The 23,577-nt window shown below is 37.2% G+C and overlaps 1 protein-coding gene across 1 annotated transcript; it reads left to right on the top strand.

Moving 5' to 3' along the window:
* The first annotated feature begins 10,927 nt into the window (after window positions 1–10,927).
* Window positions 10,928–19,755, top strand: LOC127088089 (protein DCL homolog, chloroplastic). Its single transcript, XM_051029002.1, has 3 exons — window positions 10,928–11,381; window positions 11,466–11,580; window positions 19,369–19,755. The coding sequence occupies exons 1-3, from the start codon at window positions 11,062–11,064 to the stop codon at window positions 19,537–19,539; spliced, it is 606 nt and encodes a 201-aa protein (XP_050884959.1). The 5' UTR covers window positions 10,928–11,061; the 3' UTR covers window positions 19,540–19,755.
* Window positions 19,756–23,577: the final 3,822 nt, after the last annotated feature.

Genomic DNA, 23,577 nt, shown 5'->3' with positions numbered 1-23,577 from the left:
TACTTGAGTCGCCACTTGAAACCACAAGAACATTAGATGAGTCGAAATCACCCTGAACAATAGTTGCGCTGCCATTATCCTTACCTCAATGATCTTTCAGGCGTTCAGGGTACACTTTTCTTGTATGAACCTCCTTCTTACAGTGATAACATCGAATACCAGAGACATCACCACTATAAGACTTTTGTTGACTTTTACCCTTATTCTTGTAGAACTTTCTATCTCTCTTTGTGAATTTCGCCTTAATCGACAGACATTCACCAGTCGGAGATGGCCTGTGCTCCTCTCGTTCATTCAAATCCTTAGAGTACAAGACTGATTGGACTTCTTCAAAGGTCAGGGACTCTCTTCCATACAAGAGAGTTATTTTGAAGTGAGCATGTGTTATGGGCAAAGCATACAATAGTAAAAGTGCTTGATCTTCATCCTCAATTTTTACATCGATATTTTCAAGATCAAGAATCAGCTTGTTAAACATATCCAACTGCTCAGCCAAAACTTTGTCTTCACTCATCTTGAATGAATACATAGCTTGCTTCGGGTAGAAGCGATTGACCAATGATTTGGTCATGTACAAACTTTCGAGTTTCTCCCAAAGATCTGACGCCATTGTCTCCTTCGAAACCTGTCGAAGAACCTTATCACCAAGACTCAATAAGATGGCGTTGTGGGATTTCTCTACCATAGTCATTTTTTCTTTATCCTTTAACGTATTGTCCATGGTTGTGGCTCCCTTCAGCGCTTCTAAACAACCCTGCTGAACCAATAGGGCTTTCATCTTCCAGCGTCACAGACCGAAATCGTTCACTCCGGTTAACTTTTCAATCTCATACTTTATTGACGATATCTTCTCCACGCTCACCGCACCAATTTATTATGAAAATGATGTCGGAATTATAAAGTATAATTGGTTTCTTGATCAGCAAGAAACCCACAAGGGTAGAAAAAATGAAAACAATAAGAACACAATGAAATTGGTTATAGACGACTATTATTTACTTTCTCTTTGAAACAAGATTACAAGTGTTATAGAATAACAAATAACCTCTCTCACCCTAACTAGGATTTGCATTATGCAATGATGAGAGACTAGTATGCTATTTATAAGAAAACTAACACACTAAACTAACAGGCTTTTACACACATGCCCATTACACAAGCTAACTTAGAGAACAAGTTAACTCAAACAATTAGGTATAACTAACATGCCTAATTCGACATGCTAACAATCATAACATATTTCGACTACAACATGTGAACAAACTTCGATGGCATGCTAAGGTCTTGTCGAATTGTTGAACCAAGAAGCTACCCTTAGATCATACTATAGTTCGATCCAATATCTCACACTATTGTTAACATGGTATCTAGAGTTTGGTTCGATCCTCATTGAACTAATTGTTGCTTTCGCTATTGAGTTTTGAAAGAGTTGTGAATGCGTTTATTTTGATTTTATAATGATAATTTTATTAATCATAAAATTCTTATGTTGAATTGCTAAATTTTTCTCGGGTTGTCTCCCACTTTTGTGTGCATGAAGATCATGATTGAATTATATATGACTTTGGTTGACTCTTTTTATTTGTTGCTTCTCTCTCCATTTATCCTTCATCTTCTAATTGGTTACTCCTCTCCCTATTGGTTATTATATTTGATTGCTTCTCTCTATATTGATTCTTATTGGTTCTTCAGTTTGACTGCTTCTCTTTCTCTCTATTATTGATTCTACAATTTGGTTGTTTTTCTTTCTCTCTCTTATTCTATTTATATCTTGTTATATATTCTTTTTATTTATTTATATAAGTTATGCTATATATATTATTGAAACTCTAATCTCTTTTTTATTTTCTACTTTGATATCTCTATCATTAACATATATAATTGTTTCTAATGCATAAAAGGATGAATTTTAGATTGAGGATTTGGATCAATGTTTAAATATGAGTTTGCTATTTTTCAAAAATAAGTTATAAACCCAAAAAAAATTTAAGAGTTTTTTTCTTAAATAATATTTTGATTTTTGAGTTTAAAAGAAGGTGGAGGTAAACAAAAAGGTACAAATTCATGCTATTTGAAGGTGTGTCCGAGTGAAAAAAAAATAGATCTAAAGAAAAAAAATATTATAAATATTTTCATAAATTTTCGAGATTACTTTGTTTTTAATAAAAAAAATTAAAAAATATAATTATCCTATGTGACAAGCCACTTTAACGTCTTTTGAGAGAAAAAAAAAACATTAATACATTTTTAAAAATAAATGATTTAAACGATAAAAAAATATAAGTGGCATATGCTTTACAATCAAATAAATTAAAAAAAAAACTAACAATACATTTTCGGCAAATTTACCGAGATAACCCACTTTTTCGAAGAAATTCCTAAAATACCTCACTTTTCAGCAAAATTCCCAATCTACCCCATTTTTAGGAGGAGGCGCCAATTGGATTGGCGACCCCTCTTAAAAACTACAAGGAGACGCCAATTGGATTGGCTAGGGCACCTGCCCTAGCCAATCCAATTGGCGCCTATGTGTATTTTTTAAGAGGAGGCGCCAATCCAATTGGCGACTCCCTTAAAAAAGCCTCAAATGAAAAAACCTCCAACATGAAAGTTGTAGATCTTTTCAAGACAATGAATTTGGATATAAATTTTGCATCATTTGGATTTTTTATGAGAAAGTTATGGGCAGTTGAAGTTGGACTTCTGAGTTTTTCAACTGTAATCTGACCTATAATGTCTTGCATTATTTCATGTGTTTCTTTTAGAGTTATGAAATTTTGTCCAACATAACAACTTAAGTAGACATCTTAAATTTTCCAATGCACTTGGTCCCACCTCAAAATAATTAAAAATGAGTGAGTTAGGTCCCTGCGAAGTTGACCCAAAATTAGGGTTTCTGTCAAAATGACCTATAATGTTTTGAAATGAATGATGAGCTTCTAAGTTTCAAATGGATTTTTGATGAACATGAAAGTTGTTCATATGGCAACTGTTGTTAAAACTTGAATGGAGGCGCCAATTGGATTGGCTAGGGCAGGTGCCTTAGCCAATCCAATTGACGCCTATGTGTAGGTTTTAAAAGGAGGCGCCAACTCAATTGGCGAGTCCCTCATAAAATGCCTTTTTTGTCTTATAAATAGATGCGTTGTGTGACCTATTGTTCCACAACTCATATAATCATTTGGCTATCATGTTTGGTGTTCGTCACCGATACGGTAAGGTGATTTATGCGAGAGACAAACCTCAATTGTTGATGCTGTTTTGGAACATCACCACGTTAGATCAACTGAAGAGGGAGCTGGTTCGATGGTTAGACGGGAAAATACCAGAAGGGGAAAAAATCAGAAGTATTGATAGACTTGACAGTATCTTTGGTTGGGTGCGAATGAAGACTGATAAGGATGCTAGGGAAATGATGTTCGGTCGAGACGACATTAATTTGATTGTTGTAATCAGTTAGAATTATTTATGTTTTCAGATGTTTTGTACTGTTGTTGGTTATGAAACTCGTTGTAACAAGAACTTAATGATATATAATGATTGATTGTTACAGAAATACAATGTTACAAAAAGCTTAAGATCTAGATAAAATGTTACAAAAAGCTTAAGATCTAGATAAAATGTTACAAAAATCTTAAGATCTAGATGATGCTCCTTGATTGGGACAGTTGTTTTTGTTGTGTCCTGGTTGACGACAGATACTACATAATATTATCATTTTATCTGTGGAATCCATCTCTGTTCTGATACGTGTGTTGTTTGGCCTTCCTTTCTTCTTTCTACGCATCTCTTCATTGTGCCAAACAATATCTCCTTCATATGGAGGTCAGTAATCCTCCATAGGTAGTACTGAAAAGCTTTGACTATATACATTCATGATGGTGCTGGCCTTGTACACATCAGATAAATGGGTGTAAGCGTCTTGACGAGTATAAGCGCATGCTGCAATGACATGGGAGCAAGGTATGCGGAAGGCCTGAAATTTTCCACAATCGCACCAACTTCTGTGTAGTCTAACAGCGTAGGCTAAATTTGGTATCCCCTCGTTGTTGCCCATTGTTTCCTGGACGCTGAAATTTTGTCTATGACGGTCAAACACTGTTACAGCGTGTGTCGTAGCTTTGATGCTCTCCTCTTTCATGACCTTCATGCAACACTCACTGAATACTTGTCCGGACATTAACACTGCACTCCATCTTTCACCTCTGGTTGCGAACATAGAAGCCAACCTATAATAGGTTGATATTACCAAGGCGGTTATCGGTAGATTTCGAATCCCTTTGAAAACCCCGTTCATGCATTCCACAATGTTTGTTGTCATGTGGCCCCATCGACAACCACCGTCAAATGCTCTTGTCCACTGCTCTACTGGGATGTTATTTATCCATCTCCCCGCGTCTTCATTAGACAGTCGAATCTCATCACGATAATATTAAAATGACGGTTGAGTTAAAGCATACCCAGCATTCACCACCTTCTTGCGAAGATTCTTATCTTTTATAGCACGCATGAAGTTTTGTGCAATGTGTCTGATACAGTAGACATGTGTAGAAGGAGGATCATGTCATCCGTTGTCATGGTTGTTGTAGGCACTTTCAATGGCAGCATGTCTATCTGAAATCAAACATAGATTGGCTTGTGGAGCGACATGCGTTCTGAGATGTCGAAGAAAGAAACCCCATCCACCAGCCGTTTCACCTTCAACAAGAGCAAAGGCAATGGGAAATACATTGTTGTTACCGTCTTGTGCAACTGCCATGAGCAAAGTACCCTTGTATTTTCCGTATAACCAGGTGCCATCAATTTGCAGGAGAGGTTTGCAGAAAGCGAAACCTTTGATGCACGAGTCAAATGCCCAAAAGAGACGGTGAAATATTCTATTACCTGTAGCACAGGTTCCGTCTGGCATCATTGCTGGCACTGTCTCCAGAATTGCCACAGTTCCTGGGACATAAGTTTTTAGTGCCCATAAAAACCGTGGTAATTCCTTGAATGAATCCTCCCAGTTTCCGAAAACCTGTTCAACAGCCTTTGTCCTCGCAATCCATGCTTTCTTGTAAGATGGAGTATAATTATATGTTATTCGGATATGGGATATAATTATACTCACCTTCACTGATGGGTCTTTATTTACCAATGGCAGAATGTCTTGACATATCAAAGCTGTGCTCAGTTTACGGTGATCTTGTTCAACGTTAGTTGCAACGCAACTGTGTGGTGGGTCTATTGAAGCGATCTCCCAAGAGTCATTTTTCTTCTTGTAAGATGCAGCCAAACGAAACTTACAAAGCATGTTACGACATTCGATAACATACCTTCTAGAATCAGTGTGTTTCACTGTAAAGTCAGCAAAGTTGTTCATGTGGAATTTTTTTATTGCCAAGACACATTCTTCTTTGGTACGAAACATGTCTCCCACCTTTAATTCACCTACTGGTCTCGGATACGGATTATAGAAGACACTGTCGGACGTTTCATCGTCGTGAAGATCCATATTTGTCATATGTTGAGGAGGATTGTAGGCATGACTAGGAGGTATTGGTGGTGGTTGAGCCTCATCTTCATCGTCGTTGTTCAGGATGTGATCAACCTGTATCTCAGTCTCCTCTTCTTCTTCATCAACAACGTCTACTTCTACTTCTGCTTCTGGGTTGAGTTCATCTGACCATTGTGCATCATCTGCAGCATCTTCACCAGCTGCATCCTGATCGGTTAGTTGAGACTGTTGAGACGATATACATGGTTGTAGAGTAATGTACAACTCGATACAATCCATGCCTGAATGTTCATGACTAAGAAACATGTTTTGAACATCTTCATCGTCTTGTATCTTAAGGGGGAAAAACTTTGACCATTCTCAAAAAATATAGGATTTTGATATGTCATCTTTGACACAATACCTGATCCTATAAAGGATTGTATTCTTTTTTTCAAATGCAAAAAGGTTGCATTTCTCTTCATCGTGACTCTTATGGTATCAGTGTTTCTAAAACAAAAACCATGAAGCTCAGACTCAAAAGTTTCACCGTTGCAGTGAACGTTGACACTGTATAATGATGAAGATGACATTTTGGAGATGAAAACTATTTTGCAAGTGCAGATGAATGTGAGTGAAGTGTGTTGGATGTTGATAGTAAGACACTTAAATAAATGGTATCAGTGTCTCACATGCTAGCTAGTTCTGAGATGATGTGTCGGACATTGAAGCTACTCTGAGATAATGTGTCAAGCATGCAAGTCAGTTCTGAGATGAGGTGTCTGTCATGCAATACAGTGTGAGTTGATGTGTCAAGCATGCTAGCTAGTCATGAGTTGATGTGTCTGTCATGCAAGACAGTGTGAGTTGATGTGTCAAGCATGCGAGGTAGTCAAGACAGAAGTGAGTCTTCAGCATGCAGGATACTAGAGAGCCACGTGTCTGAGATGATGTATCAATCCTGCAAGACAGTGTGATTTGATGTGTCAACCAGGCAAGCTATCAAGAAGTGACTCTTCAGTATGCAGGAGACAAGATAGCCATGTGTCGGACATGTAAGACAGTTCTGAGATGATGTGTCAGTCAGGCAAGACAGTGTGAGATGATGTGTCAGACAGACAACCTATCAAGAAGTGAGTCTTCAGCATGCAGGAGACAAGACAACCACGTGTCGGACACCTAAGATGGTCAGACATGATGTGTCAACCATGCAAGCTATCAAGAAGCTAGTCATCAGCATGCAGGAGACAAGACAGACACGTGTCGGACACCTAAGATGGTCAGAGATGATGTGTCAATCATGTAAGCCATCCATAAGTGAGTTGTTCAGCATGCAGGAGACAGCAATGCCACGTGTCAGACATGCAGATGGTGACGCCAATTGGTTTGGCGCCTACACTTAAGGCTTGTACATGGTCGCCAATTTGAATGGCGCCCCCATGGAGTCAGTCCTCGAAACCAAGCATTCAGAACTAGCCTTGCATGCATGTACCCTATGGTGTCGCCAATTTGAATGGCGCCCCCTCATTATTATTGTACATGGTCGCCAAATGAGGTGGAGACACCATGCAAACATAATTTTTTATGCTCTCCTCCATTTGCCTATAAATTAATCCACTCCTTCAACAATTCTTCCACACCAACATTCTCACTACTTCATCTACATTACTTCTTTTACAATTTCATCTTCAATAAAATCTTCCAATTTCATCTACACCAACTCCCCAACAATATGTCTTTACTCACAATGGGCGAAGCACACAGAGGAACAGTTGCAAATATCGCAACATACGTAAGTTTTTTCTTATACTAATTTTTTATGTTTCATCTCCACCAACCCCATTTTATTTTGAAATACCAACTTAGTAAAGTGTTATATTATTTCTATTATAGGATGTATCAAGGTTTCGAACTCGAGTCCACGAATTTGTCCCAATGGATCCGATGATTCAACCTTATGTTGAACTCGCCGGTTTTGGTCACATTAGCAAGATTATGTCTTGGTCTATAGATAACAAGTTCATTCTAGCCTTATGCGAAAGATGGAGGCCAGAGACACACACATTTTGGTTTCCAACCGGTGAGTGTACCGTGACGTTAGAAGACGTCTACATGCTTTTAGGACTACGAATTGAAGGCAAAGATGTTAATGGTAAGACCAACTATGCAAACTCAATTTGCATGGAGCTTTTAGACACTGATTTGTTAGATGATAATGCTAGAGGTCAAGGTATACTACTCTCACGCCTAAAGTCATATTATAATAGTTTATATTTAGATGAGCATTCTACCGAAGATGCTCGAATAATCAAAACTAGATGTTACATTATGTTGTTACTAGGATCCTTTTTATTTCCCGAAGGTAGTGGTTCTAGCATGCATATTATGTACTTACCTTTACTTAGACATATAGATAGAATAGGTAGTTACAGTTGGGGATCCGCATGTCTAGCCTATCTCTATAGTTCGTTGTGCAAAAACTCCCACAAAGACACATCGACATTTTCTAGATGTGTTGTTTTGCTACAAGCATAGGGATGGTCAAGACTACCGTCTCTAGCACCGGTCAATAACAACCCCTTCACTTTTCCATATGCAAAAAAGTAAGTTGTTTAAATTTCTATATCTTTACTTACTTCCTTACAGTTTAGTACCCATAACTAATTTATTTTAACTTTTTGGTGTAGATGGTCGGCACGTGGTATGAATTACAGCAGATGTCCGAGACACTGTATTACTCAGTATCGCAACCTGTTAGATCACCTTCGACCGACAGACGTAAGCAAAATAACTTCATTAATTCGTCATATTATGTTGACTTTTTCTACATTCATTTAAATCCTATCGTCTTTAACATTTCAGTTCATTTGGCGTCCATACCTTAATATGGATCATGAGCATCAGGTCAACCCTGAAGACGCAGCCGTATGGACAACATGCACACCAATAATACGGTTCACAACAATGGAGATGCACAACACCGATCGTGTGAAGCTGCAGTTCGGTATGGTCCAGAATATCCCAGACCCCCCAGCTAGCCTAGGAGAATGGCATATGCGTAAAGTGAACGACCAATGGAACTACAACCCTTGGCAAACCTTCGCAAGATCAGAGTGTCGCAAGTGGAAGCACCGTCATGACCATGTCTTAACTGACGCAGTCATGCCAAATGAGGTAAAACCAAGTCGTACTTATATGGCTTGGTACAGATCGGTTGGATTTCAATTCATCGCCGATGATATGTACCTCTACGACCCACGCCAGACAAGTTACACACAAGAAGGATCAACATCTAACCCCCAACAACATTCTCAGCCCGGTTACTCACAACCACCTATCCGTCAAACTTTCTGTTCCACAAACACACAAACATACAACCAAAACATGCCATTCACCCAACCCCAATACCAAGAACATCCCCCATACCACCACCAACAAATGGACCATCAACCTCAGACCGAACATCGCTTCGCACCCACACCATCACCCTACCAAAGTCGCCTTAGCCAAAACACTAACCGCCCCATCACCTACCGTAGCCAAGAACCCCAAACATCACAATACCAAAACATCCCACAACCATATCTCTTCCAAACACCCCAGCAACCTTTCCAACCTTTCCTAGACCCATCATTGTCACCCATGTCTCCCTTCAACCGTCCCGGTCGCCCATCCATGAGTCAACCACACCCCAACTTCTCTGGCATGGATCATGAGCTCAGCTACGCCGGTACACCATCATTGAATACTGAAGACTATGCTGAGTTGGCTGAATACCTCAACGGATCTTCTTCTGTAGGAGGTAATGACGCTCCTGGACCATCAGATGAACAAACACCGGTGCATAATCGTCAACGTGGGTTAGGGCCAAGGGTTAGGGTAGCTAGGGGATGTGGGACCGGAGGTCGGTTAGGTGATCCCGGTCATCACCATTAGGATTCTTTGTGTAAAATCCAAATTTTATTAATATCAATTCGTATTATATCAAATTTATCTTTGTGTAAACTCCAAACATTAGGTTTCTTTGTCTAAACTCCATTTTGGCAAAATTCACATACACATGTTTTGACTGAAACTCCATTGAGATGTCTACTTAAATTGTTATGTTGGACAAAATTTCATAATTCTAAAATAAACACATATGATAATACAAAACATTATAGGTCAGATAACAATTGAAATGTCAAAGAGTCCAAGTTCAGGTGCCCATACCTCTCTCATAAAAAATGCAAATGATGCAAAAATTTTGTCCAAATTCATTATCTTGAAAAGATCTAAAACTTTTATGTTGAAGGTTTTGTCATTTGAGGCTTTTATCATTCAAACAGAAGGGCTTGAATTTGGTCCCTTTTGGCAAAATTCACATACACATGTTTTGACAGAAACCCTAATTTTAGGTCAAGTTCGCAAGGACCTAACTCACTCATTTTTAATTATTTTGAGGTGGGACCAAGTGCATTGGAAAATTTAAGATCTCTACTTCAGTTTTTATGTTGGACAAAAATTCATAACTCTAACACAAACACATGCAATAATACAAAACATTATAGGTCAGATAACAGTTAAAATGTCAAAGAGTCCAAGTTCAGGTGCCCATACCTTTCTCATAAAAATTGCAAATGATGTAAAACTTTAGTCCAAATTCATTATCTTGAAAAGATCTACAACTTTTATGTTGAAGGTTTTGTCATTTGAGGATTTTATCATTCAAACAGAAGGGCTTGAAGTTGGTCCCTTTTGGCAAAATTCACATACACATGTTTTGACAGAAACCCTAATTTTGGGTCAAGTTCGCAAGGACCTAACTCACTCATTTTTAATTATTTTGAGGTGGGACCAAGTGCATTGGAAAATTTAAGATGTCTACTTCAAATGTTATGTTGGACAAAAATTCATATTCCTAAAAGAAACACATGAAATAATGCAAGACATTATAGGTCAGATAATAGTTGAAAAACTCAGAAGTCCAACTTCAACTGCCCATAACTTTCTCATAAAAAATTCAAATGATGCAAAATTTATATCCAAATTCATTGTCTTGAAACAATCTACAACTTTCATGTTGGAGGTTTTTTTATTTGAGGCTTTTTTAAGGGAGTCGTCAATTGGATTGACGCCTCCTCTTAAAAATTACACATAGGCGCCAATTGGATTGGCTAGGGCAGGTGCCTTAGCCAATCCAATTGGCTCCTCCTTGCAATTTTTAAGAGGGGTCGCCAATCCAATTGGCGCCTCCTCCTAAAAGTGAGGTATTTTGGGAATTTTCCTGAAAAGTGAGGTATTTTGGGATTTTTTTCGAAAAAGTGGGTTATCTCGGTAAATTTGCCTACATTTTCCTATTTAATTATTTATTTCTAAGCTATTTTTGAAATTAATTTATATTTTACGAATATAAAATAATAAAATTAAGAGCAAAATGAGAAAATTAAATTGATGCTGTATGATTGTGACCCGATCTAGAGTGGGGAGAGAACCGGTTGTGTTTGGGGTCCCCACTCCAATGTGGCGCGACTGTGTCACTCTCACTCAATCTACATTTTCAGTTATCAATTAACGCAACAAAGAACTCAATCCAGAATCAAATAATGGCCGCACCTCATCTTCTAAAACAAGCTTTACTACTTCGAGCATGCTTCCATTCCTACAAACACTTCACCGTCAGAGCAGTTGCGGCGCGCCCCCGACTATGGTGCAGCGCCGCCATCATTCCACCGTCGGAAAAACCACACGATAGACTTAACTCTGTCAACAACACGCTAAATCTCAGGCGCAGTGATTACTCGTCGAGTTCCCTTCAATTGGAGGATGAACCTGAGTACCGAAGATGGAAGGATAAAGAAGACGAGATTCTCAACGATATTGAGCCTATTCTATTGCTTACCAAGGAAATTCTTCACTCGCCAAGGTAAACCTAGTGTTCCGATTTGGTTTCAATGAATTGTTGTTTTTTAATCTTTGATTTAGTTATGTATTCGATTTTCTGCGCTAGGTATATGGATGGAGGGAGATTAACTGTGGAGGATGAGAGAGCTGTAGTAGAGAAGCTCCTTGCTTATCATCCACATTCTGAAGATAAGATGGGATGTGGTCTTGAATCCATTATGGTAAACACCTTCTAACCTATATTTTAGTATATATAATCTTTCATGCAATTTCTTAACACTTCAATTATTGCTGGTAGCTTTTAGCATAAACAAGTTAATTGAACGTTCTTAGCATAAGCGCTTATTATATAAGTCTGATGCATTAGCTATTTTTATAACAAAAGATGAAATAAAGCCGGACTGTTTTCATATAAGATATAAGTTGTTTCTATAAGCTCTTTCAAAAAGTCTCTCAGATGTTTATGCAAGTAGATAAGACCGATCTAAAAAACACTTAATCTACTTCCATTTGATGTCTGAACTAGAGTTTAATTATTATTGTTATTATTTTGGTGTCTCAAATTTCTTTATGCAAGGATGACCTGCTTATGTGATATTTTTAGCCATATTCAAAGCACTATTAGCATGCTGTTGATACATTGCATTTGTGTTGCCAGCATTAGCGGTATTAATTAGATAAAGGTCTTAGATTTGTTACGAAAGACTTTTAGCCCAAGATATTACGTCTTTAAAATTTTCAAATTCTACTCCCGTTGAATTAGAATATTAGATGTGTTGTATAAAACAAAAAGTACAAGGCTGCTTCTGTATTATAGCTTAGTCCGAGCATAATACTTTTTTGGCGAGACAGCAGACTTCTGGTTTGCTTCTATAAGGTAATGGAATTGCCTTAACCTTGTTTGTCAAAAGCTTCCAAATACTGAAAACAGTTGGGTTATTCTACTTGTATGATCAAACAACCTCCACTCAAAGGTCTTCTCATCCCTGCTAGTGGTCTTCTTCGGAAGGTCCTGTCTAACTTGTAAGAACAACTGTCAGCCTTCACTATGTCTTGTGGTATATTCTGTACTTAAGAGTAGGAGGGCAACCTTACCTCCTTGTAAAGTTTTTTCCAGCAAAAAATTAACCTTGGTATTTTAGCTATACCTATTGGTTTTAACATGTAGTTGCTTTTATTGTATAATAGATAGATATTTTTAGTCTAGGGTTGTATTAGTAGTTGCTTTTATTGTGAGGAATGGTGCATAAGGTTTGGCTGGGTAATCAAATAAGTAGGTTACTGAAAAATCATTGGATTAGCTGGGATAAGCTTTGTCAGCAAACAAGGTGGGCGAATAAGTTTTCCAAGGTATACTTCTAATTGGTCATGACTCATGACTCGTACTGGCTAGATAATGTTGAGGAGTCCCTTCCCTTGTTATCTGGGTTTCCCATATCCATTTTCATATATTCATATCAGCTCTGACCCAATGCTTTCTGGTTGGAATTCTCATGATATATAATATAACAAGTTTCTGAAAATTGCACAAGAAGCGGGAACTTCAAAATATAACATATTATGATTATGAAGTAAATTAAATAATTTCTCATTTATCATGCGTACAATCATCACAATTGAAACCGGAAATTAAATATTCAGGTATTCTTTTTAATACAAAGGCATGGCAAGGCAATGGAAGTAGTGTTCTTTATTGGTTAAGTTGGTTGGGGTTTCTTATAGAGAATAGAAAGAGGGAAAGGTGAAAGGGCTCTGGTGGGTGCTCCGAAGCATCATCAATGGCGGGTTCCTGCGTGATGTTTGCTTTTGTTAATTTTTTCTAGCTATCTGAGAGTAGAAGGAAAAATATTAGAATGAATAAATTGATTGAAATATAGCTAGACAAAAACTTTCTCTTACATTCTCGCTTCTTATTTTTGTCCCCCACGTTGACCCCATCTATCCAGACTTCCTCTATACAGAGGAAGTGGGTGCTTTTATTGGCATTTTAAAAAACTTATCTGCTAATGAGCATGCAATCAAGGCACCCAAAAGAAAATTTATAAAAAATGGTATGGAAAGTTAAATTCTTCAAAAAACTTGCATAATCCATGGCATTCTTTCCACTTATATGCATCTTCTACTCAAGAGAGTCATCATGTGAAATTGCAATCATTTATGTGGAAACCAAAGGAACATACTGTGCATTGTTTCTTGGATTTCCTTTCTCTCCAATGATTCCTTGGATTTTCTTATATAACTACCCTTCCCCTTTCTGACATAAGCAGTTATAACCAATTCTCTATTAAGCCTTTCTGTTGGGCTAAGGCCCTAATCCAGTATCCTATCACTACCGACCGCCAGGAAAATAGATTTGTCCTCAAGGCTGAGATAAGAAAAATGGTTTGAATAAATTTTATCATTTCTAGCTACTTGTGTAACCCTGGCATGACCAGCTTGCAAGTCACCAAAGACTTGTGCATGAACAATTTCAACAAGACAGCTACTGTTACAATGGACAGAAAGGGAGTAACTAGGACAGTAGGTAAGTGCCATTGCAATACAAACTCTTAAGCTTGAATTCCTATTGTATCTACTACTTGAATTCTGCCAACAATTCTGTGTGCAAAAGTAATTCAGCCATTGTTGGAAATAAGACAAACATGCTTGGAACCAAAGGGACATTGGTACAGTCACACCTACGCATTATGAGTGTCAACTTTTTAGTTCCAATCATCCAAATGGACAATTTCCAAAAATGTACAGTGATTTTCTTCATATATTGTGGAAGAATCTGGGATAGCATTGCCTTGAGAAATTGTCGCCACCAACATGCTCTGTGACCATATAAGGTACCCCTACTCCTTGCAATACAAACGCTTGAGCTGGATTCTTTTGCATCAAACAGTTTTGCCTCATAAATCTCATTACCTTTCTTCATTTGCACTGTTTCTAACATTTTAACCATAATGACTGTGTTGCTTGGGTTCCCCTATCTGCCCCTACACCTTTGCTCAAGAGAGACCACTGTCCATGAGCCCAATTAAATTGGAAAGGTCCACCTAAAATAGAAATTAAACCAACCCCCTTTACAATTCTTTTATCCCACTTACTATATTTATTATGGGTCTGATCCGATAGGGTTAGAGTGAGACCCAACTCACCTATTATCCATTTAGCACTTAATATAATTAGAATGATCCCCGTCTTAAAAATTACCATTTTTGTCCTTAGTGGTGTTTCTAGATCCTTCTCTATCTCAGTAGTGATGAAACGCACTTGATCTGATCTGCTTTGACACAAAGGACTGAGTTGAGATGATTTTGTGGCTCTTCCACTAGATCCATAACCGTGCCCAATTCTTCTTCCTCTTTCAGCCTAGTTGTATCTGTAGATATGAACTTCCATTGTGCTTCGTTCATAGTCATCTCTAATGGCAACCTTTGGACGATTAGTGGAGGTAACACACGCCAAGGAAGATCCACCATAAAAAGACAGTTGTTTAGCGGTTTTAATTCAAAAGACGGATTGTTGGGAGTGGATTTGATAGCGGCATACTAGACAAAAGTTGCAAGTTGTGCACGACTTGTTCCTCTTCCGTGTTGTTTGGTTTCTTGGCTTGTTTCTTCTCCTCTTCCATCTTCTTTTTCCAGTATCACCTCTTTGGAACTCAGTTTCCCGATGGTTATTTAACATACTTTTTACCGGCAACATGTTCTAACTGGAACTAATGTTTTTTGTGAGAACATGCCCCAAATGCTTTGCCATCTCCGCCTTCAGCAATTGATGAAACTCCGACACAAACGATTGGACAAATTCCTCCAATCTTTCCATTCTTGTTTCTACTGCGTCAATTTTCATAGTCATTCCTGCTTCTAACACTTTTTCTTCCTCAATCATCTTAAATGAAATGAATGTTGGCTCCCCCTTGAGAATCCGACAGTTTCCAACAGTTTCTGACAGTTATCCAACAATTATCTGACAGTTTCCGACAGTTATCTGGAAATTTCCAGCGGTATCCAATAGTTCGAACCAATCATAGAAACTCAAAATTCAGACGAATGGAAATTGTATTATTGATTGAAATTAAAACTATTTCATAGAGGAATTCCTATAATCCTAGAGGCAAGTGCTCCTCAGAGGAGAGATGATTCTCACTCTATCCAATCCAAAAGATTTCTAACTGAAAATACACATACCGAGTTACTCCTTGCTATCTGTGTCCTTATATAACCACCTTTTCCCCTTCTGACATAAAGCAGTCATAACCAATTTTCTATTAAGTCTTTCTATTGGATAAGACCCAAATTCAGTATCCGATCAACAATAGGGACCTTACTTTCTTTTTGGCCTTTTTAGCAATATAATATATATTTCCTATGTTGCTAGTCCTAGTACTATAGCTGCATCATATAATATTTCCTTTCTATTACTTGTTTCACTAGAAGTATTGCTCTATTTAATTAACCTTGCATGAATCCATCTCCCTTCTATTTTTAGTGAATAGATATCTCCCTTTATTTTCATGTGACTTTATATGATGAATAGTAGATACATAAACCCTGGAGACTTGTGATGATTTTCCAATTGCTACTTTTAAACAAGAATTTGCACGTCCTATTAAACTTATTCTTCATATATGTTAGGAATCTGAATTGAGAGAGACATGAGAAATAGTATTTGTTCCGAGGTGGAACAAGAAATTGATGATATGTTGGTAAAGGTCACCGTAGAAGCTTTCTGGTATGGCAACAAGAGTCTTCGATGGGTAGAGTAGAGAAGAGGGTGTACTTCTAAGGTTAACTCTCCAACGTCCAAGTTAGTGAGGTCAGAGAGGTGTAATTTGTAAGGGTAAAATGGACTTGTAACTTGGTGTGGCGTGTGATTGCGCTTATATACCAGCAATGGTTAAAATCGCCCCCAATGAACGTAGCGTGGATGCCGGAGGCTGTTGGATTGATCCCAACGGCTGCAATGGGCATGGTGCCGGGTTTTGGTGTGCGGCTTCATGGCGAGGTTTAACCTGTTTGTCGTCTTTATGCAGGCGAAACTCTACATTGGACCTTTGAATTGGATCAGTTTTATTGGGCCGTTTGGCTGGCCCCAAACAGTATTATTGATTGAAAAAAACTATTATTAGCAAAGCTCCTTTGGGAAGAGATAATGCTCTCTCTGCCCAGCCTGTAAGGTTCTCACTGAAAAGATTACCAAAGCTCCTCTGGGAAGAGATAATTTATTCTATTATAACAAAATTGGCCACACACTTTGCTCAAGCCTTAGTAAATCAGAAATTATGGAGGAATTTGCAGGAATCACCAATCTGTACTTATAGAAGAGTACTCCTTGCACTGTGACTGAATACCCAGGTTTGACCTCGGTCATGAACCACAGTCATAGATGCTCTTTAGAACCATGTCTTGCTGCACTGCTGCCTGCAGCTCCTTACCTTACTGCTAAATGAGTGAACGGCTTTAAAATAGCATTCATCACACACTGAAAAATAACTGGGGGTTTCATTAAACCAAAGGGTCTAACCAAATTCTGATAGTGATCCTCATGAGTGCGAAAAATCGTCTTATGGATATCCTCCTTTATACAAATTTGGTAATATGCCGATTTAAGATTGATATTAGAAAAATACCCCGCACAAAAAAGCTTATCCAATACTTCATCTACCACTGGAATAGGATGCTTATTTAAGACTTTATAATCCATACACATCCGTCACAAATTGTCTTTCTTTTTCACCAAAATCATAGGACTAGATAAAACACTAGCACTGTTTCTAATTACCCCCTCCTGCATCAGATATCTAACTTGGGATTCATTCTCATTTTTTTGGTAATGGAGATATCTATAAGGTCGCACATTAACGGAACCAGCCCCATGCAACAAAGGAAAATAATAAGAAACATTTCTAGGGGGTGGTAACCCCTGAATTTCCTTAGAAATATTAATAGGCTGTTGGACACCCTTGCAAGGACACGTAATGAGACACATTAGTCACTAAACTGTAGAGGAACCAAAGCTTCACGATTGGATTGTCCTTGCAAAAAGTAATGGGGTGCCCAAGATAATTAAACGCCATAGACATGTGCCACCAATTAACAGTAACCTTGGCCAAAATTTCAAGCCAAACAACCCCAGAATCACATAGGGTGATGAAATAATGGGTGGCGTCACTGTCAATTAGCACCAACAATGAAGCCCCCTTCAAATATCCTTCCAAACACCCGGTCTTCATGACAGAGCATAAAGAATTTGTTATGCTAAACACCCCATCTCTTTGCATTCAAGATAATCAACCTCTGAACTCTTATTCAGTAGCATTCAACACCACAATCTTGCCTTCATCATTAACTGCCTCATCTCCCCCCAAGAGAATGACATGCAATTGCTTCACAAGACATTGGTGGAGCAAATGCTAACGTTTGTTTCATTGCAAACGCGGATCCTTTGGTCGCCTCTCTTGGACATCTGAGTAAGGCAAACGATGCACCCCACGAGTTGGGTTGCAACGACCATCCTCACGAGAACTCCCCTTAGAGCTTGACGTGGAAAAAGTTGGATGAGTTGCAGAGCTGTTTGCAAACAATGAAACCGATTGCGCACGGGTCATGCCCGACTTCTCAATGGACCCACAATGGTCCGAGTTAGAATGCCCATGTTGATCCCCCTTACAAGAGGATCACAACTTTTGAGAACAAGGCCCAAACAAATTATAACCCGATTTGAAGTGTGACCGTGACTCAGCAGTTCAACAATAGTGACTTCTGCTTCCACATCACGTGCAAGTTGCATAATATCATGGTGTAAACCTCCCACAAAACATTCCAAAAATTGTATTTCAGGCAACCGGCCCCCACTAGGATGAGTAGAGCTCATATTCATAAATGTAATCTTCAACAGACCCGGATTGCTTGAGGTCCTCGAGTTCTTTAAACGGCTGGCCACGCAAAAATGAAAAATCAAGGCTTCTTTGAGGTTGTCCCACGCCAAAACTCCACTGATTCCCTCCAAAGGTTAAACCAGTGGATGGTTTGACCCTCCATATTGAGCTTGTTGAGCTGAAAATGCACTTCAAAAACACGTTGAACTTCGAAGAAGAAAGTTTCTGCTCTCGTAATCCACATGACCAGCTCTTCGCCATTAAAAGGTGATTTTTCCACCTTCACCGAGTGGCGAAATCTGTCCAACGAAGAAGTTGCTCCATCGCTTAAAGGCGTGCTCTTGTACTGTGAATGAGTCTCCAGAAACCTCCTCATCTCGGCCAGGATAGCTTCCTGCACAGCCTCCATAAGAGCCTCCAAATGGTTCATAGGGTGCTCCACTACATTGGCTATTAACCATTCTTTAGGGCATGAACAATGTCAAGTCGAACCAATTGATAGATCAGTGTAATTGAAAAGGTGAATGAAACTGTGAGTTTTATATTCAGTAACTGGAAATTGGAAATGAAATCCTTATTACAAGTCCGGTGTTGAGAGATCCTCAAAAGAAAGAAGAAATGAGTCTCTCCCTCTCCCTATTTCAAATCATAACAGAAATCATGACATGAGGCACACACACCTTGCGTCGCTACTTTTTATAAGAACTCTCTAACTAACTGCCTAAGTGCCTCACCACTCTTTTTCTTTCATAAACTCTCCGAACCTTGAGCTTATCATGCTTAAAGCTCATCAAAGTGTCCCCTCCATTGGACTAGGCCTATCAGAATTCTAATAACTTATGCCTTAGTTGGCTTGCCTATTGCAATTTATTTGAATATTTTTGGTTTGACCTACAGTTCTGTTTTCAATTAAATTTTGATAGTAAGGGGCTAAAGGCCTTTAATCCTGTCACGGGGTCCTTGGATGCTGAATTTTAGTTGAAAAATTGTAATCTTTGTTTCATATTATTTCCTTTTTCCATAAAATTTACATCAACTGACCTTAAAAACATTAATTAAATTACTATTGTTTGGATTTGTTTGTGGATGACCTGCTGTGGTTATCTTCATAAAATGTACATGTGACTTATTTTCATTGCAGGTTGATCGTCATCCCCAATTTCGACACTCCAGGTGTCTTTTTGTTGTAAGAACTGATGGTGGCTGGATTGATTTCTCATATCAGAAGTGCCTTCGGGAATACATTAGAGAGAAGTACCCAGCTCACGCCGAAAGGTTTATTCGAGAACATTTTAAGCGTGGGAGTAGTTGATGTACATATAGTAGAATTTGTTTACTTTGGTAAGACAATATTTAATATTTTGACTACTTTTCACATCTATCCCCCCTCCCTCCCACAGTTTTCGGTGCCTTAAATAGGTTATCAATTGTAGTAGATAATCATAATCTCTGATTTGAATATCAAGTTTGTTTGGTAAGAAATGCAAAAATAATTGAAGGGAACTTCACTTAGTAGACTTGTGGAACACTTTGTTGACCATCTTTATATCATAGGAAGTTTTCTACTATTAGATGTCCTCTTCGGCATTGATTGATTTTTTAACTGCTCAAGTTTTTTAGGACTCTCTTGAATGTGATCTCATTGCTAGAGAATCACCATAACGTTGCTCAAAAGAGTTTTGAAAGAGAGTGCTATACTATTGAAGAGTAAAACTGCACAGAAGTTTGGAAAGTTTGGTAGAATGAATGGAAAGGCTGGTTAGGACTATACTCATTCTGGATTTTGATTGAGGTGTCCTGTGTGTTCACGGGCCATGAGAGAGTGGTTGATGTCGGATATGTGCTAGTCAAGGGTCACACTTAGCTAGGGCAGGTTGCCTAGCTAGATAGGAGTAGAACTATGATCGAGTCAAAACGGGGATACTTTGTTTGACCTACTTTTAGATTTTTTAGATGAATGTTTCTAAATCCCCGGACAAAATCATATTTCTGTCGGTATGTTGCATTATTGATTAGTCAAAAAACACAAACACCCCAATGAAATTGGATTGGCTGCAGTGGGCGTCATAGTGCTGTTATGCAATCACAACATTCATAACCATAAGATTGAAATTGAGTGGTTCAGATATAATAGAGTTGATTTTTCAAATAATAGTAATGAATATCTGATTTCAATCTAATGATCCATTGTCATTGAGAGCGTGAATGTATCATCTCTACAATTGCGGTGAATTGAAGTCCTACTCGAATTTTGGTCAAGATACTCTGTTTTTGTATCTTCAAATATTTGAGATTCTAAAGGGAGTGATCTATTCGTAATATTTCAACTGTCCCAATTTTTTTTTAAAGATTGTTACACAAATTACAAAAATTTAATTGAATGAATAAATGTAATAATGATTAAGATATAAAATTGATAATTGAATCATTCAGTGTGGAATAGAGAAAATATCATCCTTAAATATGAAATTATCTTGAATTTTTTTTAATATAAATTTCTTTTAAATTTTCAATCACAATATTTTTATTCTAACATACTTGTAATTATTTTTTATGATTTGTAATTGTGTTAATTTTTAAAACGTCACTATTATAAATAAATAAAAATTTATTAAATAATTAATATATCTAATATATAATAATGATTTAAATATACATTATTTATTTTGAATTTTAAATTTCTTTTATTATTTATAATAGTGACCGATGGTGTATCAATTATCAATAAATTTAATGTCTTGTATATCTTAATGAGTTCTATTTGAGGAAAAATGTATACAAATATAAATTTTATTTAAATTATGAAAAATATTTATTATTCTTATAAAAAATGTATTAAGTGTTAAGTTATGTGTGATCATTATAAAAAGAGCGGGAGAGTGAAAAGAAAGGAAAAAAAGAAAGTAGGTTGTCGTGGAATTTGAGAAAGGTCAATGGTTGTGATTACGTACCGTTATGGTATTTCATGGTGACGTGGAAAACATTATCATTAACCTCTGACTTTGTGTTGTGGAACCCACTATCACCCAGCTGGATGAAGATCCTTGTGGGGCAACAATTCCAACTAACAATTCATTAAGACAAGTACTGCATTTATTTTCTTAGTACTGCGTGTGGGGGGTCGGTAGCAAAGTATGTGTGTGTGTGACAAAGGACTAAGAAGTTTTTTTAGATTAACCTTAATTAGTTGATCAATCATTTGGTCCACATAATTAATAAAAAACGTTTAATGAAATTAATACTACTCCCTCCGTTCCTTTTTAAGTGTCACTTTTTGATTTTTTACATATATCAAGGAAGCTAATCATTATTGTTACTTTTCAAACAATAATTCTTCTTTTACCTATAATACCTTTAATTATTTATTACATTCACTTTACTTTTTCTCTCTCTGCAATCATTATCTAGGGGTAATCTTGACAAAATTGCAATTAATACTACCTTGAACTTTGTAAGTGACAATTAAAAAGAAACAATTTTTTTTTTCAAGAAAGTGACACTTATAAAGGAACAGAGGGAGTAGTATATATTTTTTGGTTACAAGATTAAAAAGAAATACATTTAAAAAGGCATGCATAATATATTGCAAGGATGTTGCTTAGTCTAGGAAAAAAGAGACCATGCGTTCTGATGTCAATGTTTGAGGCATTTTTAATGTTGGTCATAAAATCAACATCTTCATTTTTTTGTGAAAAATGTGAACAACTTGACACTAAAAAGTATATCATTGATGTCTTGAATCAAAATGTTTAAGGTGATTCCTTAAGGGATCTCAATGAGAGTAAAACGCAGAGATGAGTCAATGTAGAAAATCGAGTTTTAAAGGTCCATATTATTGGCAAGAGAGAAGCATAGGTGAATAGTGTATTTTCCCTGCATGGAGAATTTCAAAATAGTTTAGAATGAAGCTAAATAAGCGACACTGCTAAACCTCGAATGAATTTTGAATGATTCAACTAAAGCCAATGTGAGTATCGTTACAACTTCCATAAACATTATTAATAGTGCATTAATGGTTGATGGAATTTCATTTGATAGGGAGTTTCATTTGATGAGACATTCTTTAATGTGCTTGTGATGATGGTTGTTGAAGCAAGTGCATAAGGAGTATACCATGGAGCGAGCAACCAAATAAAGGTGGTACAAGGGAATGGGATCATGGGAGATGCAAGTTGAGTTTCTTCTTCTCCAAACCTGCTAGATACCTGGAATAAATAAGGGGTATTGTTTGTTAAAACTTCCATTTTTAAGTTAGACTTTAGAATCATGGGTCGACAAAAAAACATGTAAGAGAGAATCCAAGGTTAAGCAAATAGTTTCAATAAACATTGTAATATCGAACACAATGAATGAGAGAATAATCTCTCATCCCGTATTTGGTCATGAAGTAGAGGTTATCATGTTTTGATGATTAAGCACATAAAGAGTAGAAACGGAGTTATTACAAGACAACAAAAAAAAACTTAATCTTTTTTGGGAGGCAGAACTTCCAAACCCAAGATTGTTGTTCCTTTGGTTAGTTACATTTGATAAAACAATATGGATAGTTCAAAATATATTTTTGGTGAAGATGCAACATGTGGGACAAGATGTTCCAGCATGTGTGCAACATTTATCCTCAATCTGGAAGATATATTCAGTGAGTAAATTTGCCAACACGTTTTTTATTTGGTTCCAAGGATATTTGTCATTCATGATTTATATCTTTTAGCAATATGTTATTTAATAAGATTTGCTAAAAGATCTATCAAGACTAAATCAATTTATATGAAGATTTAATATTGAATAAAGATCAAATCAAATCAAATCTTTTTGTGGATATTTTTAAAGCAAATCAAATATGGTTGTTCTCAAATCTAATGCGCATTTGAAAAAGCCCATAAGATAGCTTGTTATTTAAATAGACTCATCCATACCTTTAAAGACACACGAAGCAAGTATTGAAAATCTAATATGTTAGGGTTTTTGTTCTTTGAGTCTTTGTATTGTTGTTTGTTGTAAACCTCTAAAAGAAGCCTAACCTGAATATTCAAGGCTTAGAGGTGGATTGTTATTTGAGTTGTAATTCAATATTTGTAATCTTTTGAAAGCATTGATCATTAGGATAGTGATTGAGAGAAAGTGGGTGGGGGGTGGGGTGGGGTGGGGGGGGGGGGGGGGGGTTCTCATATTTAAGGGGAATCCTAAATAGAAGACACAGGTAGTATTAAGAAGTAAACATGTGGTTGTTTATCTAAGACTAATTGTACTAATACTATTGAGAGTGAATTTTCTTTCTTGGGTTAGAAGGCCCCCAAATGCAGGTGTTGTTGTACTGAACTAGGTTAATAATTCTCTTGTGCTCTTTATT

Source organism: Lathyrus oleraceus, chromosome 5 (assembly GCF_024323335.1).
Source record: "Lathyrus oleraceus cultivar Zhongwan6 chromosome 5, CAAS_Psat_ZW6_1.0, whole genome shotgun sequence".
Taxonomy (NCBI): domain Eukaryota; kingdom Viridiplantae; phylum Streptophyta; class Magnoliopsida; order Fabales; family Fabaceae; genus Lathyrus; species Lathyrus oleraceus.
The sequence above is the reverse complement of the archived record's forward strand: the minus strand, read 5'-3'. Positions and strand labels throughout refer to the sequence as shown.

Bases quoted from the DNA above. Each gene is read 5' to 3' on its own strand.
- LOC127088089 (XM_051029002.1), top strand. From the start codon at position 11,062: ATGGCCGCACCTCATCTTCTAAAACAAGCTTTACTACTTCGAGCATGC. The intron at 11,382-11,465 runs GTAAACCTAGTG...TTTCTGCGCTAG, and splicing joins GAAATTCTTCACTCGCCAAG to GTATATGGATGGAGGGAGAT. The intron at 11,581-19,368 runs GTAAACACCTTC...TTTTCATTGCAG, and splicing joins GTGGTCTTGAATCCATTATG to GTTGATCGTCATCCCCAATT.